Source organism: Carassius carassius, chromosome 33 (genome assembly GCF_963082965.1).
Source record: "Carassius carassius chromosome 33, fCarCar2.1, whole genome shotgun sequence".
Lineage (NCBI taxonomy): Eukaryota > Metazoa > Chordata > Actinopteri > Cypriniformes > Cyprinidae > Carassius > Carassius carassius.
The window spans coordinates 16,378,290-16,397,800 of record NC_081787.1 but is presented as its reverse complement, the minus strand read 5'-3'; the positions used below and the strand labels follow the sequence as shown (position 1 = coordinate 16,397,800).

The following is a 19,511-nucleotide window of genomic DNA, read 5'->3' as shown; positions in this document are numbered from 1 at the left end:
TCTCTTTGCCATGTCCTGTTTACAACTAAGCTTAAAGTTATTGTTAGCGAGACACATCAATGTAAAGTTTTAAAGGTTCGAGGAAACCAATGTGGACCGTTTTTAGCTATGTGAATGACGTGGCCCCTCAACCTCACGGAAACACTTGCTTAATATCAGGTTTACCATCACACGCTGTCTCTCTTTCTCACTCTTCATTACTCTTTTGTTAGCTTCTGTAGAAGATAGAGGAACTGGAGCACTTAGAGGCAAACAAGCACAATGGATGTGATCTCTAAAGAGGGTCCGCTCTTTTTGCAGGGCGTCAAGTTTGGGAAGGTGAGAAGATTATTCACAAAAAATTATAATTTTACACTTAATTGGAACTTTTTCTCTTTTTTATCAGTAGGTTATTTAATTCTAGTACTAGCACTACTATTTGATGTGCCAGTTCTTATGCTTTTTATATTGCTTCTATTAATAGTATGTTTTATATGGTTTCCTGCTCAACCACCTAAGTGTTTATTAGCCAGGTCATAAAAAGAAAGAAAAGAGTTGTACAGGTTTAGAATGACATGAGGCTGAGTGAATGATGAAATAATGTTCATATGAACTATGCCTGTGATGTAATTAGAATCTAAGGAGATAGTAATGGTGTTTTGGAAGGAAAAATGTGGGACATACCATTGATAATCAGAGTTAGAATATTATTAAAACCTCCCTTTAATTATTTACAACAAGCCTTGAGAATTATCAGAAATCTTCAACTGTACATTATTAATACAGAAGGGAAACGGGAGCTGGTTAACCACCTGAGGTGCTTCCATCTACATGGTAGCATTTAGCCGCCATGAATCTTGCATGGAAGATAAAACAAAGAATCGTTTCAGAAACTCTGCTCCCTCTGGCATGTTCTTCTAAAAATCTAACTGGTCCCAAGGAGGAGTGCTGAACCAGAGAGTCTGATGTAAAACTCTTCAGAGTTATGCGCCAAAATAATTCATTTTGTTTGCTCTGTTGGTGCCACAAAACAAACATCTACCCTTGTTCCTGCAGAAGATATGGCGGAAATCCTGGCTGATTTTGTTCGAGCCCAGCTCTTCAGGGATCGGCCGTATGGAGCTGTACGACATGCGTGATAGAGGGGGGCTGATGGGGTCCGCCGCTGCGAGGCCTTCAGGGCTCAGAAAGACAGACAAACGGGTGATCCGCCTGACAGACTGTCTGAGCATCACTCCAGCCCCAGGAGAAAGCTGTCCCAAAGATTGCTCCGCCTTCTTTTTAAACACCACCTCATGCACCTACACCATCGCTGCCCCCTCGCAGGAGAACTGGATGACTATTCTGTGCCAGCTAGCATTTCAGGTATGGAGGTTGGGTGATATTGCAAAGTAGGATGTGTTCTTGGATCGAAAAGTCCTCTTAAACAAGTAAAGTCAGCTTTATTTATATTATGCTTTATACAATACAGGTTTGCAGCAATGAACAAAAAATAATTGAGTCAGTGATGCCAACTTCATCAAATATGAGACAAATCTAAATTCTATAATACAATAGCGTCATTATTCTGCTGGATGAATAATTCAATGTTGGTTCTGATCAGTTCAATAACTGTAAAATTAAACTATCAGCAGCTCTACAGAAGACAGCAGTGATGTTATTAAGCTTGAATAAGTTCAGTTTCTATGTTGCAAAATTCTTTAATTAAATTTGAACAAATTAAGCCATGAAGCAGCTCTACAAAACAACAGTCATCATCGAGATCTAGTTAGGTCATGTTTTATTCTCATCCAATGGTGTAAGTTCAGTCAAATCCTTAAAGGTATAGTAGGAGATTTTTGAAATTGCTTACATTAGCCTGATAGTAGTGAAAGTGAACGTCACACCCTCCCTGCAATCACCGTCCAAAGCCATGCCTCTTGAACGCATTTATGCTCACAGACCAGAATAGCAGAGATAACAGTACTACAATAGGCTACATCAGCGGTTCCCAATTCCAGATCATGTTCCGAAGTGAAGTAACCCCTGCTTAGGGAGTAGGGAGCAATGAACACAGTGTAGGGATCATATCAATCAGAACACAGTTCATTCACGTAACGTTAGCTCATTTCTAACAAGTTGGTCATCTGAATTGGTGTGTTAACAAAGCAAGACATGCAAAATATGTGTGCGAGGACTGGAATTGGGAACTGCTGGGCTACATCATGTGTCATTCACCAGCAAGAAAACTTTAAAAGTACAACAATAACAGGAGGGAAGACCGGGTTGTTGATGTCTGTCTGCCATTCTAGCTCTGCGTGCATGAACGCACTGATGACGTATTTTGTCTGCGCAAACAGGGTGTGCAGACGTATGCAGATACATACCTTGACAGGCAGGTAGGAAAGCCATTTAAAACACTCGGACCTTCCACAGAATATATAAATACAGATAAATACATTTAGACCACTCAACTTAATGATTGCTATAGGGATGTGAAGAGACTTTCAACCAGCGTAACAAAAACTGTTTCTGAAGACAATCACCTATTGCACCTTTAATGTTACTGAATATTAAGTGTCTTTTAAACCCCAACTAAGCAATCCAAATGTGGATTATGGATATGGACATTATGAACAAACCATATTTGGCAGATACTTTTATTTGAATCAACTTACAGTGCATTCAAGGAATACATTTAATCAATGCATGCATACCATGGGAATCATTTCCATGACCTTTTTTTTGCTAGCACTTTGCTCTACTGTTTGAGCTACCGCTAAAGTCAAAGTGAAATCAATAAATACTTCAAGAATCTAAGCCAGGTAGGAACAAGAATGTTGATCCAGGAACAGTAGAGATGATGAAAAATAAATAAAGAAAAAAAGAATTATTGGCCTTGTTCAATTCTGCCGGCATGTTGGATCCATTTTCCAGACTTCTCCAGATCCCATCAGTCCATTTTAATTCTGATATCCAAAACCAGCCAACAGCAAGTTTGTCTGAAACCATAAACTAGTTAACACTGCATTTTGTCTCATATCCAAACTAGTTATCTTTTAATCAGCCGAAAAAGAAATCATCTTCCAAGAAAGAGCAGAAAGCAAAAGACAAAGCATTGGATAAAACAAGCTTATTGAATAATATGAGTTGCCATCCTCATGACACAAGTCATAATTAGAATGAAGGACATGTTACCACTACTAAAGTGACTAAAGTCAACACATTTATAAAGGACTTCATTTTCTGATGCACATTTTCGCACAACAGCTAAGTCGAAACAGAGGAAGTGCTGATAACCACACTGAGTCTTTGATTGCACAAGAATGTACATGGTCTTTTTTTTTCAAAGACTGATATGATAAAAAAAGAGGAATTGCTAATGTACGCTTGTTATCAACTGTCTTATATTTTTAGAAGACCCAGACAACCGAAGATACCAAGAAAGATAAATACACAACACCGGCTGACAATGAACTGTACTCCACCTGGGGAGCAGGTGAGAATGTGCTCAGAAACACACTTCTCTATCAGCAAAGATGTTTCAGAACCACATTAACAATTATCTGCTGTTAAATTAGGTGTTACCAAACTGTTTGTTGCAGTTGAGCAAGAGGGTGTGTCTTATTGGTGCAGATGTACATTTCCATTGCTCAGTGTTTACTGAGGTCAGACACATCTGTGGTCTGTCATCTACGTAGGTGTAAAAGAAAAAGAGCACAAAAAATTGTCATATTGATTGAATTTATAGTGTTTAGGGTCACGTTTGTGTTCAGTCTAATTTCTTTTTTTTCTTGTAATTACATCTTTGTTGGTTTTCTGTACTCATACATCTTTGGTGTTGGATAATATTATACTTTTTTTTCAGCTTCTGTAGGTTTTGGGGGGTCTATCTTCTTCCTCATGGAAAAAGATTAGGTAGCGCATACTTAGTTTTTCTTCATATTACAGTGTTAATAACACGTGCTCTTTTGCAAAGTTACTTTTTTCTTTAGTGAATGATTAGAAGTCAAGTCTTAGAGAAACCGTTCATCTCAAGCTGATTTGTAACACTGATAACACTAATGCTTTAGAATTAGAACACAAACTAACTTGGGAGATTACAATCTAAAAACATTTCATTACTTATTTATAAAGCACATTTAAAAAAAAACCAAGGTTGACCAAAGAACTGTACAGATCAGAAAGCTCAAATAAGAAACTGAATTCATAACAATCTATAAGGCAACATATTAAATTAACAGTTGGAATAATACATTAAAGACCCACACTAAGAAGATGTGTTTTTTAAGTTTTGATTTAAAAGAGGAGAGTGATGATGCCAGGAGGCTATTCCAGAGTTTAGGGCCTGCTATCGCGAAAGCATGGTCTCTATGGTGTTTTAACCTTGATCTACGATCAGAAAGCACTCTTAAGGTTGCCAGATCTAAGTGCCCTGGATGTATTTTGACAACGTAAAAGATCAAAATAGGTTGGAACTAGCTGTGTAGTGCTTTAAAAACAAAAACTACTTTTTTTTTCAATTCTATTATCAGTTTGACTGGTCGCCAGTGCAGAGAAGTTAAAATGGGAGAAATGTGATCGAATTTGTGACTACCAGGCAGCATTTTAAACCATTTGAAGTCATCCAATCGATGATTGGTTTGCTCCATAATAGAGTGAATTGCAGTAGTCAAGGCGTGAAGTAATAAATGCATGGATGACTATTTTGTGGGAAGTCGTGGCCTAGTGGTTAGAGAGTATGACTCTGGTTGTGGGTTTGAGTCTCGGGCCGACAATACCATGACTTAGGTGCCCTTGAGCAAGGCACCGAACCCCCAACTGCTCCCCGGGCGCCACAGCATAAATGGCTGATCACTGCTCCGGGTGTGTGTTCATAGTGTGTGTGTGTGTGTGTTCACTGATGTGTGTGTGCACAGGGTGGATGGGTTAAATGCAGAGCACGAATTCTGAGTATGTGTCACCATACTTGGCTGAATGTCACGTCACGTCAAAGTTCTTTAGAGAAAGAAAAGGTTTAACTTTTGCAAGATGTTGTATATGATACAGACATGACATAACAGAATTGATCTGTTTATCGAACTTGAGACCTGAATCAAACAACACACCTAGATTTTTCAGTCACTGTATAAGAACATCTATATCTGAAAATGTGTTTTTGAGCCACACAGATAATAAATGTGTTTGGGCATAAAAGTATTCAAAGTTTTAGGAACTAGGGGCCCTTAGTGCATTTAGTAACAAGTGTTTGTTACATCACTTAATCTTAATTAGTACATAATCATTTGATAGTTGTTTGTTTGTTATAAAATGAAAATGTTTTATTCCCCTCTTACCATTTATTTTTCTTTTTCTTGCAATAGTTTTTTTTTTCATTAAATGAAATGGACTTGGAGGACTTTGGTGTTCATATATATAATATTAGTACATATGTGGTATATATTTAACTAGAACAAAACTTGGAATACAATTTAAAAATAATATATAATTTATAATGATTGCGGTGTACAATTTACTAGGCCGATTGTTAATACTCTGGGGGATTTTTTTCCTAATAGTGGAATCTTTTAGTTGGTCTATAAATAAGAAATCTCAGTTCAGATCAATATTTCATGCCTTAAGTACTCTTTATTTGTTAAGTTAGTAGTATACTATGTAATTATTGTCAAATGTAGTGTAGCCAGATTATTATTAAATAAAAAAAGCTTTAGGGGTGATACAAGAAACTGTTCAACCCCTGTTGTATGTAGTGATGTTTTTGGAAAATTTGGTATATAGCCTTTTTATTTATTTAAAATGTTCTAATATTCAAGAGTCAATATTGTTTTAAGACCAGCCATTCATATGATCCATTTCACTGCTTCATAATTCTTGGCCACCCATGTAAAATTTATTTGGTTCTGTCTTCACTTTAAATTCAAGAGGTCTGACCCCAGTGATTGAGAGTTTGTCCAGAGAGACTTCGGTTTGATGTTTTCATGAATTCCACCCCGCAGGTCAGTTCCAGGTGACAGTGCAGAGCACAGATGCGTCTCAAAGGTGCAGGATGTCTGGGTCTTACCTGCTGTCTTCTGAGAAAGAGGCTATTTGTCTGCTGGATCTTAAGACCGGGCAGGCCATCTACCATTGGCCCTACAGGCTTCTCAGGAGATTTGGCCAAGTCAAGGTGCTTCACGAGAAATAAAAATATGGAACCCTCTAATACTCAGCATGCCTGCTCACATAAAATCATTTCAATAAAACTATATATACACTACACACTAACATTAAAAAGATTGGTATAGATATATTTTTCAATGTTTTTGCCTCTTATGATGACCAAGGCTGCAGGCTAGTTGATGAAAATACAGTAAAACATTTATGAATATATATATATCCGATGGCAAAGCTACATTTTCAGCATCATTACTTCAGTCTTCAGTGTCACATGATCCTTCAAAAATCATTTTAATATGCTTAAGGAACATTCGTGCTGCTTAATATGTTTGTGGAAACCGTGATGCATTTTTAAAGAATTTTTGATGAATATAAAGTTAAAAAAAAAAAAAAAAAAACATTTTTGTAACAGTATAAATGTCTTGACTGTTACCTGTGATCAGTTTAATACGTCCTTGCCGAATAAAAGTATTTATTTCTTAAAAAACATTTTCATGCACACCCCAAATGTTTGAATGGTAGTGTGTATATATTTGTAGTCAAATTATATTTTTATTATGAATAATGGCATGTGTAGGATTTTTACAAATACACATTTTTTTTTGCTTCAGTCTTTTGAATATTAGTTCACATTTGCTCTCTTTATTCAATATTTATTGTTTTTTCAGGGGGGAATTATGATAGAGGCAGGTCGTCGCTGTCACACTGGGGAGGGCCAGTTCATTTTCTTGTCAAAACAGGGGTCACAAATAAAGAGGGCCATTGAGGACGCAATCATGCACCAGAGTGTCCAAGAACTGCTGGCACAAGCCACTGCTCTTCCACAAGAGTTCGCGTCCCAGCCTCCCTCGCCTAAAAGCAAACCGCAGGACAAGCCTAAGGTGAAAAATCTTCCTCCAATCAGCGGGAATCAAGATCGACCGCTCCCACCATTACAATACAAACAGCATATACACAAATCCACTGACGAGGCACTCGTGTTCAAGAGTCTCCAAGAGCTGCTGCCACCATCCACACCCCTTCCACAAGCCATTCCTCCCCCACCACCTTTACCAAAATTCAAACCACAGGGCAGGGACAAAACTATGGTCAATATGAAACTTCAGGATAACAAGAATCAAGAAAGACCTTGCCCACCTGCACTGAAAAAACCTGGGCAGCCAATACACAAGCTCATTAAAGGTGTTCTCGCATACCAGAATGTCCAAAAGGCATCATCCACTCCTTCTCAACAAAACCCTCCACCAGCGCCACCCTCGCCTAAAGCCAAACCACAGGACAGGCCTAATATTAAAAAGCTACCTCCGGTCAATACAAACCAAGATAAACCCTTTCCAGTGCCACGCAGATACATCTCCTTACCAGATCCACCACCTTGCGTCAAAAGCCCTCCAAGGAGCCCAGATGATGTTTTATATTCAGTGATATTTCCACAACCAAAACCAAGATCAAAAATGAATCTCCCAAAAATTCCAACGCCTCCCAGTCTACCACCAAACATGGATACAGATGTAACCATGAATAAAGAGAAGGAGTGGAAATCAGCACAAGAACCTTGTGAGGACAACAATGAAGAGGCTCACTACACCAACTGGTCCGTGACGCCCACTGCCGAGCAGGATCAACCCAATATTGAGGACATATATAGTACAGTGAATTTCGCAGCTAAACGTAAGAACAGACAGACTGAGGGCAGTGATGATCAAGAGCAGCCTAACACTGAGCAACACGTTCCATTTATCACTTCCAGTGAAATCCCTGCCAACTTCAAACAGACCCTTTCTGAAATGCTGTTTAAAGATCCGTCCAAAATGCCACCCCCATTTCCGCCCCGGTCACGTGGGGGAAGTTCTGATCAGTTAGACCGAATAGATGAGCAGATGACTGATTGAGGTTTCTATTGTCTGCAGTTGAGGTCAGTGTCACTGCTTGCCTGATTAATGTGTGTGATATCTGTTTTAGTGTAATATAACAGATACATTTAAAGGGGTCATATGATGCTTTTTTAAAGATCATTATTTTGTGTATTTGGTGTAACAGAATATGTTGAAATGCTTTAATGTTCAAAAAACAAAATATTTTTCAAATACTGTACATTATTGTAGGTCCTCTATGCCCCACCTCTCTTAAGCACGTAGTTTTCTACAAAGTCCCTCCTTCTAACAAGAGCCGTCTGCTCTGATTGGCCAACTGACCCAGTGTATTGTGATTGGCTGAAAACTGCAAGCACTTGTCTGAAATGTAACGCCCCTTTGTCATAGCAAAGTCAGAATTACCTCCTCTCCCAGGATCACGAAACGGTCGTCCATAAAATGCATTGCTGTACTGTTGTAAGTAATCTTAAAGATTCCTGAATACATCTACTTTCAGAAGGCGAAATAAAGTGCTTTTTCTTTTGCCTAGAAACACACTGCGTCTCCCTGACATGACTGCTTCAACACTAACTGCGTTTACTGAAACCGTGCCTTCTTTCTCTGCGTGAACATTTGGGCGGCATTACGCAACTATTTCCACATAGTGATGTAGACGTGGGGGCGTGTTTAAACGAGGCGTTTTATGGGGGTGTGGCAGATTCTTAACTTTGATAAAGAATATCTCTTTGGATTTGAGACTTTAGCCTTTGCAACTTTACAGATCTTCATGCACCAAGAGCTTATAACACTCCAAAGAGAAAGGAAAAATTGAAATTGCATCATATAACCCCTTTAACATGAATAATAGTTAAGTTTTAGCATAATTTTTTAATAACAATTCACAGAATATGTACTGAGATGATTAAATATAAGGAAAGTGTATGCTTTGAATGTTTATGTAAATGATCTTTATTGAACGTGTCTTTGTAAGATATATTGTAAAACTGTGTAGATTTAACCAATATAACACAAGTCATTTAACGTTTAGTTGTGATTCGGTATCTGGCATGACAGTATTGTTTTGTTGATTGTCTTTTAACAAATCCGTTAAGGTAAATGAATAGTTCATCCCAAAAGTTGCTAGTCCCCATTGACTTTCATAATATTATTTTTTTCCATACAGGGGATCGGCCACTGTATGGTTATCCACAGGGACGTGCAGAGAGTTCCTCGGGGAAATAAAATATTATTATTTTTTATTATATATATATATATATATATATATATATATATATATATATATATATATAGGTCAAAAGTTTGGATACATTAGGCTACTATTTTATATTTTTGCAAGAAGTCACTTATGGTCATCAAGCCTGCATTTATTTGATCAAAATTTACTTTAAAATACATTTTATGCAATGCTGATTTATTATCCATGTTGGAATCCTGTGATACTTCTTCAGGATTCTTTGATGAATAAAAAGTTTAAAAAAAGAACAGCACTTATTTAAAAATATAACTTTTGTAACAATATACATTACTGTTCAAAAGCTTGAGGACTGTGTTTATTATTATTACTATTATTATTTAAGAAATTTGTTTTAAATTAAGCAAGGATTTGTTAAATTAGTAGAAACAGTGGTAGTAAAGACTGATATTGTTCGAAAACATCTCTATTTTGAATATATGCTTTTCTTTTTAACTTTTCATTTATCAATGAACCCCCCAAAAGTATCACAGGTTACAAAAAAAAATAAATCAGAACAAATGTTTCCGATACTGATAATAAAATCAGCATATAAGAATGATTTCTTAAGGATCATGTAACACTGAAGACTTCAGCAATGATGCTAAGAATTCAGCATTGCGTCACAGAAATAAATTAGATTTTAAAGTATATTGAAATAGAAAAACATTATTTTAAATTGCAATAATATTTCACAGTATTCGTTTTTTATGTCTTTTTTATCAAATAAATGTAGGCTTGATGAGCAAAAGACACTTTCATAATGCTGCATAATTATCAAAAATGTTAATATAAAAAAGTCCTTTCACGTCACCATTGCAGTAATTTCACCTGCTACACTTCACATAAAATTGGTGGTTCTTGGGTTTCATTAACTATGATAGTTTCATGAAATAGTAAACAGTGTAGCCTACCATACATAAATATAAGTGAATTTAATACTGATTCACATTATTGCGAATTTTGGCGCTGCACGGTTTTGTGAAGTGCTTTTGTAGACATTTAGCACAGACTGTGGAGTCAGTCAAGCAAAACTTTTTGAGTTATTGATTGTTGTTTTGTACACATTGTCATGTTAATTATAATTAAAATACATTTTGTTTTATTAACCACTATTTGTCTGAGAGTGGTACTTTTAATTTATTTATTCTTTAAAAAAGGGCAGGGGCTTGAGCCCCCAAAGTTTTCTTTTTTAGGTGAAATGTTCCTTTAAATTTTATATTGATTGAATAAAACATGTCTATCGTGAATAAGATCTTCTGACAGACTGAACGAGAGTCATTTGAGTCAGTCTAGTTCAAAATTGAAGAATTGTAAATATTTAGCCTATTGTTGCTTTCAAGAAAAGTCATATTTCCTTACCAAAATGGAGGAAAATGTTTGCATTTACTTTGTTTTCAACTGTGGAGAACATAACGTGTGACGTAAACACGCGTTCTGTGAACGTTTTAAATAATGACTTGTTTAAGTCATGACTCCTTTGAGCGAATCCTTTGAGTGAATGATAAATGACTCGCACAGCACACAAAAATATTCTTTCTTTGTCGCCGCCAACTGGCGTAACTATTTAATCTGAAGAAATAGCCTAACTGAATAAATCTTTTAGGTAAACCTTTTCAAAAGATAGTAGTGCTGTTTATTTGGAATATGATACAAAATAAAAAAAATCTGTGCTGTTAATTTAAATAACTGAAAGAAATTAATGTATGAATGGAGCCAATTTGAATAAATATATGAAAAGAAAATGTATTAATCTTTTGAGTTAATAAAAAATCACAAAGATACATAAATAACATTTTTGTCATTACTGATGGAGGATTTGTACATGTGAAGTGGAACAAAATCCAAATGTAGGTCTAAAGTGCAACTAAAGGGCTTGAATGGATGTTTTCTTTTTTCTTCCCTTTTCAGATTTTGTCAATCAAGTAGGCTAATAAAGCATTTTCTAGAACTAACCATAATCCACTGGGCCTGTCTATTTGGTTCTTTCAGTGTCTACTAAAACACAGACAAATAAATTTTGATTAATCTGAGTGTTTCAATATCAGTCCACCAAAGCCATCAGCGTCCTCCAGTCTGTCCTTCTTCGATGTCGCTGAAATGGGACGATTCGCCATCACTCGCATTGGACGTGACATCATTTCTCTCGGGATCAAAATGAGAAGAAGGTGCGTCCATTGCGTAAGGGATGCTGGTCCTCAAAGTCTGAGCTGAACTACTCTGTCCGAGGTTACCATGGGTACCAGACGCGCCGCATCCGTCCCGCAGACCTCTGCACTCCGACTGCACGACACCTTCCAACAACTCGCACAGTTCTGTGATGTAAATCTGCGCCATCTGAAGGGTGTCATATTTAGACAGTTTTTTCTCGTTCTCCAAGGAAGGAATGACGCTCCTCAGTTTGTCAAATGCCCGGTTCAGTCCGTGCATCCGCCGTCTTTCTCTCGCATTAGCGGCCACACGTCTGTGTCTCTGAGGTCCGGTGAGGTTTTGCTTGGTCCCACCATGTGCCTTAGATCCTCCCAGATCAAATTCCGCTGTCAAAGGACTGCTGACTACAGACATGTACTTGTCCATGGCGGCATCCACCGACGTGTGTGTGTAATGGTCACCTGCGGGGGTCGCGGAAGTCATCCAGGCCCGTGGGTCACTGCGGGTCAACCTCGGATGTTCAGAGACGGTGAACTCCTCCGCTTGTTCGCGAAGTTTTCCATCTGACCAGTGCAAAAGCTTGACTTTTGCTGTCATTGCCGGTATATATGTAATAAAAAATAAAGTTTGGAGAACGCTGAACTCGATCTGACTGTCTTGGGTGGGCCCTTTACCTTCAGACAGGATCTTTGTTGGCCTTATAGTGGCATCACCTCCTCCCCCTCCTCCCCTCATTGCTCCTGTTGAGTGCTCACAACCAATAGAAAATGCTCCTCAAACTTCCATAAAGAATTGTTTTTCCCCTCACATGTCAACAGTCCTGGAGTGATGGAAGATCTTTTCAAAAGAATGATCACAACACATCATTTACTCAGCTGTCATTTATTTTGCACATTTACATACATGACTGTAAATACGTACATTAAAATAATATTTATTTTTAAACATATTTAGGCTATTTGATACTTTTACAGCAGTTATGGCTTATTTTTTATGTTTATATAGGCTATTACATTCATAAAACATAATCAGAGTTTTGAATGTATGCATTGTTTTTTAAAAATTGGAAATAAAACACAAAATCTCAAACCTCAGAGGACTTGATCTAACATCCTTGTCCACTTCAAGATAAGCGACGGAATTGCCATCTAATAAAATCCAGCAAGAAACTTGCATAGCAGCGTCATATTTCTTCTCAAATAAACTGTAAAATCCGCAGCAATAAAACGAGCAGCTGGAAAGCAGGTCGTGAGTCGCACCTGTCGTCAGCGAAGTCCAGGAAAACGGATGTGTCTTCAGTCTCGTCATAAATTATTTAGCAATGAAGCAAAACAATATTTTGACAAATCAGGTGGAGACTACTAAGAAACAAAACACGAATTTTGAAGGTAAATCTTATATTATTAGGACTGACAGTTCAAACTTTTATACAAAACACAATTTGAAAATGCTTACGGTAATAAAATAACTCTAAAAATCTCTAGGCTAAAATATAACCTACATAATAGTGATAAACAATTACAACATTTATGTCGTGTAGATAGGCCTAAGTCTAAACCTGAAGCTGATGGAAACTGCTCAATGCTATGCAATGCAATCTTAGCCTACCTCATCAGGCGAAGGGGACTGTTCGCGAGCGAACTCGTTATCTAAATTTGTGGTTAGCTACTGAAACTTTTAAAAAAGCAGTTGAAATGTGTAAGTGGTAGGTCTACCCATTCTAATTTAGTAAATGCACAGATATAGCTACATTTAGACGCCTTTCCAAAATACTGCACATATATTGTGAACAGCAAGGATGTGCTTCTTGCTCAAACAACGACAACAACAGATAGGCTACAACGTCCAGCAACGTCTTTTTAGACACGAGACTGTTTTGCTCAAAAGAGGTGATGGAGAGGAAGAGAGAGAGAGAGAGAGAGAGAGAGAGAGAGAGAGAGCGTGATGACAGCGGAGGCCCCTCTGAGACTGCTCTTCTTGAGGGTTGAATAGAGAAGCAATCTTCAGGCCAGTCGGCTGTTGTACCCTGGCACCCGTCTCACAGTCAGAGGCCGATGCGGACGTCTCCCATATGCTGCGAAGCGTCCAGGGATAGTTTAACTTTCACACTTTTTTGTTCACCCTCAGCCATGACAGTGTTAATCAATGAGCACTACAACATAATCGTTTTAATTTACAGGGGCTAGCTCTCCTCTTCGAGCCTCACGCGTAGACCTTACGAAATTTATGGGAAAAAAGTATTACTGCCCAAAATTCCATCGTTAAGGTTCTTTCACAGCAAGAACTTTAAAGATAAAATAATAATAATAATAATAATAATAATAATAATAATATATATATATATATATATATATATATATATATATATAGAAAGTCGATGTCATTCTTCTGTGTCGTTATTAATATAGCCTGATGTGGATTTCCCTGTTCTCAAAGAATGTAAAACTTTATTTCATTATTGCTCATAGCGTGAACGGCACTTCTTTAAAGTCATTTTTATTTATTATTATTATTAAGCTTATTTTAAACAAGTGCACTGTTTCATGAAATGTATAATGTTTAATTTCTATAATTTGTTCATTAATTTGGTTCTTCGTAGTGCTAGTGGCGGATAATAACAGCAACTGTATTCTGGTATAATATTTTTAAGGAAGGAGACGGTAAATGGGCAAAAAAAAAAAAAAGAAGAAGAAAAAAAAAAAAAATATATATATATATATATATATATATATATATATATATATATATATATATATATATATTTTAAAGGCCTGCATTTGCTGAACTTAGGAGAACAAAAAAATGAAGCTCAATAAAAGGTTAAAAATGAATAAAACACGCACTAGGCTTGTGCCGCTCCGGCGCATGTGTTTGGAGACATGCGGTAAATGTTAAATGTTGGTAAAGAAATCAGCGTGACCTGCTAGCCAGTCATCGGGTTAATGAGGCTTGCGCGAGCTGAATAAATTGGCACGCTCTCAGTCCAGGGGTTCTCCATTCATTTTTTACATGAATATTTAATTCTCGCTACCCTACTGGCAGCGCAACAGCCTGCAGCCCTGAGCAGACAGGGACACACTCCCCATCTGCTGTGAGCCTGAGACTGGCGGCGGTGGAGCACCGCGGAAAGTGTTGGGAACATCAAACGTCATGGTTATTGAAGCACAGTGTTTAGTCACGTTTTGGCAGAAAAACGTCAAAAGTAATGACCGACTAATGAAAAGAAAAAGAAAAAGAAAAAGAAAAAGAAAAAAGAATAGGCCTATTTGACTTGTATTTGCAACTTACTTTTGAAAATTCATGATTCCAATAATTAATCATTCAAATGAGAATTTGAATGATTGTTTATCCCAAACTTTTTTGGGGCACAAACGCAAGCCAAATTGTGACACTTCGCCAAACGTCAGCTTACGGACTTTTCATTAGCGTTGTTTGTGGTATATTTGGTATCATTTAACGGAAAATATGCGTCAAGAAAAAATTTAAAGTCTGTAAATAGAGCAAATGCTCATGTTTATACTTATATGCCTAAATAATACAAAACTCCAGAAGTAGTGGAGAGCCTAAAACGACGAATCCTTTCCTCGGAGCTCAATCAAGCGCGGGTGAATGATCTGCACTGTAAACCCTAATGTTGTCTTGACTTAAAAAATCAAGTAATGTTGACTAAACATTACTTAAAATTTTGCGTTTTGGCCCTGCCACTTAAAAATATGAGTTAATTTAACTAATTTACCTTCAAAATGCATAAACTTAAGATTTCAAGTGTTGTGAGCTCAAAATCATGAGTAATCCTTTGGAAAAACTTAACGTCACTCTGTTCTTCCTTTAATGTGATTGGCCATGGGAGGAATTCTGCCTAGCAACAAGAGAACAAAAGCACTGAATGGTGGATTACAAAATTCGTCCTTTTGGTCTGTTTGGTTTGCTGAACTACATTTCAAGATGACGTTTTTTTTTAGTCTATTATGTTAGGTGAGTAAAGTTATGTAGATATAAAGTTGTTTTGCATGATTTCTACTAGTGAAATATGTTATCCTTGTGGTACGTGATTTTGATATGGTATGATTATTGAAACGACAACTTATAGTATTTGATGAAGTGGCCCAATCGTTTTCCTTTGAGAGAAAGAACATGGCAGCTAACGTTACTGCTTAACTCGTTAAACCAATACACTGGAAACCCTAATAAGTTGACTGAACTAAATTGATTGAGTAAACTCGTTGCCTCAATTTAATTGAGTAATGGAGTTTCCCAAAACTTACATATTTAAGTTTATTTAACTTGACGGTTTTGTAGATTGTACTTAAATCACTCAGTTCACCAAACTTGGTGCTTATTTAATGTACTTAAACGATTATGTTCACTTAACTTGGTATTCATTTCAAGTGTACTTATATATTTAAGTTCTCAACATGTAAATTTAACAGAAAATTATGTTCTTATTTTTGACCGCACACTTTTTGCACACTGAAGTAAAACAAATAACAGCATATTTAAACTTTGACCTTTTGACAAAATGTCACAATATTTATGAAAATACAGTAAACCCTATACTGCACTGTAAAAAAAAAGTTGTGTCAACTTAAAAAAATAAGGCAGCTTATCGCTAGCGCTTTTTTGAGTAAACTTAACAAAAAATTACTATGTTTGCGTATTTTAACATCAACCTAATCCATTGGGCAAAGTTACGTCCAGTGGACATCTTTTTATGTCTTTGCAGACGTTGAAAAGATGTCCACTGAGGAGGCAGAATGTTTAATGATGTCTTTTTTAAAATGTTTTATGTCTTCTGTACGTCCGATATAGACGTTCACAGATCCTCCTTACAAGGTTTTCTGTGACTTTATTTCTGTCAGACATCTAGAGAAGCTCTTATTGAGAATTAACAGAGGTTTAAATGTTGATACTTTATACATTTGAAGTCACCATTGTGGTGGAAAGTGTTTGGTTTAGTTGGGATCTTGGTCCAGTTACTTCTTGTGTAAGCTTGTTTTTTGCTGCTGTAACAGTGTATTTTAAAACACTGTTTTTGTGGCGAAGAAAGACAAACTTAAATGAGCTCAGGTGTCATCAGCTCTTTGTTGGTGTTAGCTTGTCTCTTGCTGCTGTAACTTGTGTGTTGTAAAACACTGTTATTGTGGCAATGAGAGTTGAGATCAGACATGCACATCTTGCTTGTAATGGTGACAAGTTAAAATAAAATGTATTGCTGCAACTGTGGATTCACTTTTATGGATAGAAACCTAGTAGATAAAATAATGTACTTACTTTTTGAAAACAGATCACATCGTCACAAACAGACATCAAGATTTTGGATATGCATCACATCAATGGTGACAATCAGAACAAAAAAGGCTGTAAAATAAGGATGAGTTTGTGCTATGGAGCTCTTTTGTTTGTTATCATTGTTGTGATGCATATGCTAAATCTAGAAGTCTGTGTCTGTGAGTACTTGATTCTTTTACTCAAAAATTTCAAATGCATTCATTTTGTCCATCTTTAAAATAAGTATTTTGCTCTTGGTGCCTGTTAAAAATATCAAACAAAACTTATTTTATGATCTCAAATACGTATTATGTGATGACTTTCTCATCAACAAAAAACATCTGATAACACCTGAGCTCATTTAAATTTATCTTTTTTCACCACAAAAACAGCGTTTTAAAATACACCAACCCAGCAGCAACTGGACCAAGATCCCAACTAAACCAAACACTTTCCACCACAATGGTGACTTCAAATGAATCAAGTATCAACATTTAAAACCTCTGAGTGATTTAGGTAGAGTCTACAAAAGCGTCAAGTTAAATAAACTTAAACAAAAAAGTTTTGGGAGACTTAAATTGAGGCAACGAGTTTACTCAATCAATTTAGTTCAGTCAACTTATTAGGGTTTTCAGTGTGGGGTTGACTGGGGGTGCGCGTGCATCGCCTGTTTTCTTTTCTTTCTTTTTTCTTTTTCTTTTTTTGTTCTCTAGTTAATTAAAGACCTGCTGAGATCGAACACTTCCACTTTTCACACAATCGACAATATCACAGGGAAACTATCTCTACACCGCCCTTGATCTAAGCCTCCATGTAATTATTCCAGTTCAGCCCGAGGTACAGACGTGCTTCTTTAGACTTGTCACTTTGTGTCTAATTTAGGGGCTTACCTGCAAATTAAGCAAATTAGCGGACTCGTTAATTTTGGGAAGGAAAGTAGCTAATATTGTGTTGAGCATAAGGGCTCATTAAAATCCACATTATTTTACGATGGATCAATGCAATCAATGATTACAGTAACCATTTGTTCAGTGCATTTGTTCCATTGATCAAATCTTTGATATTAAATAGCTAGAATAGAGAATAGCCTCCACTTTTGCTCAGATGATCCACCAAAAATATTATTTATAATATGAAAATCAAGACTGTAATTTTTTTAAAATATTACTGTAACACATATAGCTTACCACATAACTACTTCACATTAGTGTTGTCATGACCAAAATTATGACTTCAATACAATAAAAAATATCTTGATATAACTACTGAAGCGATACCACGACACACACACACACACACACACACGCACGCACGCCACACACACACACACACACACAGTCATCATGTCTGGTCAGCTATGCTTGTGGGGACTCTCCATAGACGTAATGGTTTTTATACTGTACAGACCGTATATTCTGTGGCCCTACACCAACCCTACACCTAAACCTAACCCTCACATAAAACTTTCTGCGTTTCTAGATTTTCAAGAAACTTCATTCTGTGTAATTTATTAGGTTGTTTACCCGTGGGGACCTCAATTTAGGTCCCCACCATGACACGAGTCCCCATGAGTCTGTGTGTATTCAGGTTTAAGTCCCCACCAGAATAGAAAAACAAGTACACACACACACACACACACACGCACACGTTTACTTAAATATCGACACTGAATGAAATTATAAAAGCATTAGTTGTTTTTGCCCCCATTTTTCATGAACTGAACTCAAAGATCTAAGACTTTTTTATGTACACAAAAGGCCTATTTCTCTCAAAAATTGTTCACAAATCTGTCTAAATCTGTGTACTTCTCCTTTGCCGAGATAATCCATCCACCTCACAGGTGTGGCATATTAAGATGCTGATTAAACAGCATGATTATTGCACAGGTGTGCCTTAGGCTGGCCACAATATGGGCACTCTAAAATGTGCAGTTTTACTGTATTGAGGGAAAACCAATCAGTATCTGTTGTGACCACATAGTGTAAAATAGTGTAACACATCTCCTTCGCATAGAGTTGATCAGGTTGTTGATTGTGGCCTGTGGAATGTTGGTCCACTCCTCTTCAATGGCTGTGGAAAGTTGCTGGATATTGGCAGGAACTGGAACACGTCATATACGCCGATCCAGAGCATCTCAAACATGCTCAATGGGTGACATGTCCGGTGAGTATGCTGGACATGCAAGAACTAGGATGTTTTCAGCTTCCAGGAGTTGTGTTCAGATCCTTGCAACATGGGGGCATGCATTATCATGATACAACATGAGGTGATGGTCATAGATGAAAGCCACAACAATGGGCCTCAGGATCTTGTCATGGTATCTCTGTCCATTCAAAATGTCATCAATAAAATGCACCTGTGTTGTCCATAACATATGCCTGCCCATACCATAACCCCTCTGCCACCATGGGACACTCGATCCACAACATTGAAATCAGCAAACCGTTCACCCACGTGACACCATACACGCTGTCTGCCATCTGCTCTGTACAGTGAAAACTGGGATTCATCCATCAAGAGAACTTCTTCTCCTTAACCTTTATTTAAACAGGAAAGTCACATTGAGGTTAAAACCTCTTTTACAAGTGAGACCTAGTCAAGACAAAAACATTTCAAAATGTGATTGCTGAAATGCTTAAAATGTGATTCACTCTTTCAGGATTCTTTGATGAATTAAATGTAAGAACGCCATTAATTTGAAATGGAAAAAAGTTTAGATGTCAAAGTTGGTTTACTGAAAGTTATTACTGTATATTGGGTTATGGTAGTCTGAAAGTCAACTCTAATTTTGCATGACCATTAGGGAAGCTGATGATGACGCATAATGATGGCATATGGACAACGAGAGAGACGTGGCACACTCATGACCCTGG

General features: G+C 37.0%; 2 protein-coding genes across 2 annotated transcripts; one reads left to right on the top strand and one right to left on the bottom strand.

The window, feature by feature from the left end:
• The first annotated feature begins 130 nt into the window (after window positions 1–130).
• LOC132113841 (docking protein 3-like) lies at window positions 131–9,185 on the top strand. Its single transcript, XM_059521866.1, has 5 exons — window positions 131–318; window positions 1,036–1,344; window positions 3,376–3,457; window positions 5,955–6,124; window positions 6,783–9,185. The coding sequence occupies exons 1-5, from the start codon at window positions 262–264 to the stop codon at window positions 8,004–8,006; spliced, it is 1,842 nt and encodes a 613-aa protein (XP_059377849.1). The 5' UTR covers window positions 131–261; the 3' UTR covers window positions 8,007–9,185.
• A 1,735-nt stretch (window positions 9,186–10,920) lies between these two features.
• On the bottom strand, window positions 10,921–12,061 carry atoh1b (atonal bHLH transcription factor 1b). Its single transcript, XM_059522371.1, has one exon. The coding sequence runs from the start codon at window positions 11,965–11,967 to the stop codon at window positions 11,281–11,283; it is 687 nt and encodes a 228-aa protein (XP_059378354.1). The 5' UTR covers window positions 11,968–12,061; the 3' UTR covers window positions 10,921–11,280.
• Window positions 12,062–19,511: the final 7,450 nt, after the last annotated feature.

Excerpts from the sequence above, each read along its gene's own strand:
- LOC132113841 (XM_059521866.1), top strand. The coding sequence starts at position 262 with ATGGATGTGATCTCTAAAGAGGGTCCGCTCTTTTTGCAGGGCGTCAAG. Across the intron at positions 1,345-3,375 it reads TGTGCCAGCTAGCATTTCAG|AAGACCCAGACAACCGAAGA; the intron begins GTATGGAGGTTG and ends TTATATTTTTAG. Across the intron at positions 6,125-6,782 it reads GGAGATTTGGCCAAGTCAAG|GGGGGAATTATGATAGAGGC; the intron begins GTGCTTCACGAG and ends TTGTTTTTTCAG.
- atoh1b (XM_059522371.1), bottom strand. The coding sequence starts at position 11,967 with ATGACAGCAAAAGTCAAGCTTTTGCACTGGTCAGATGGAAAACTTCGC.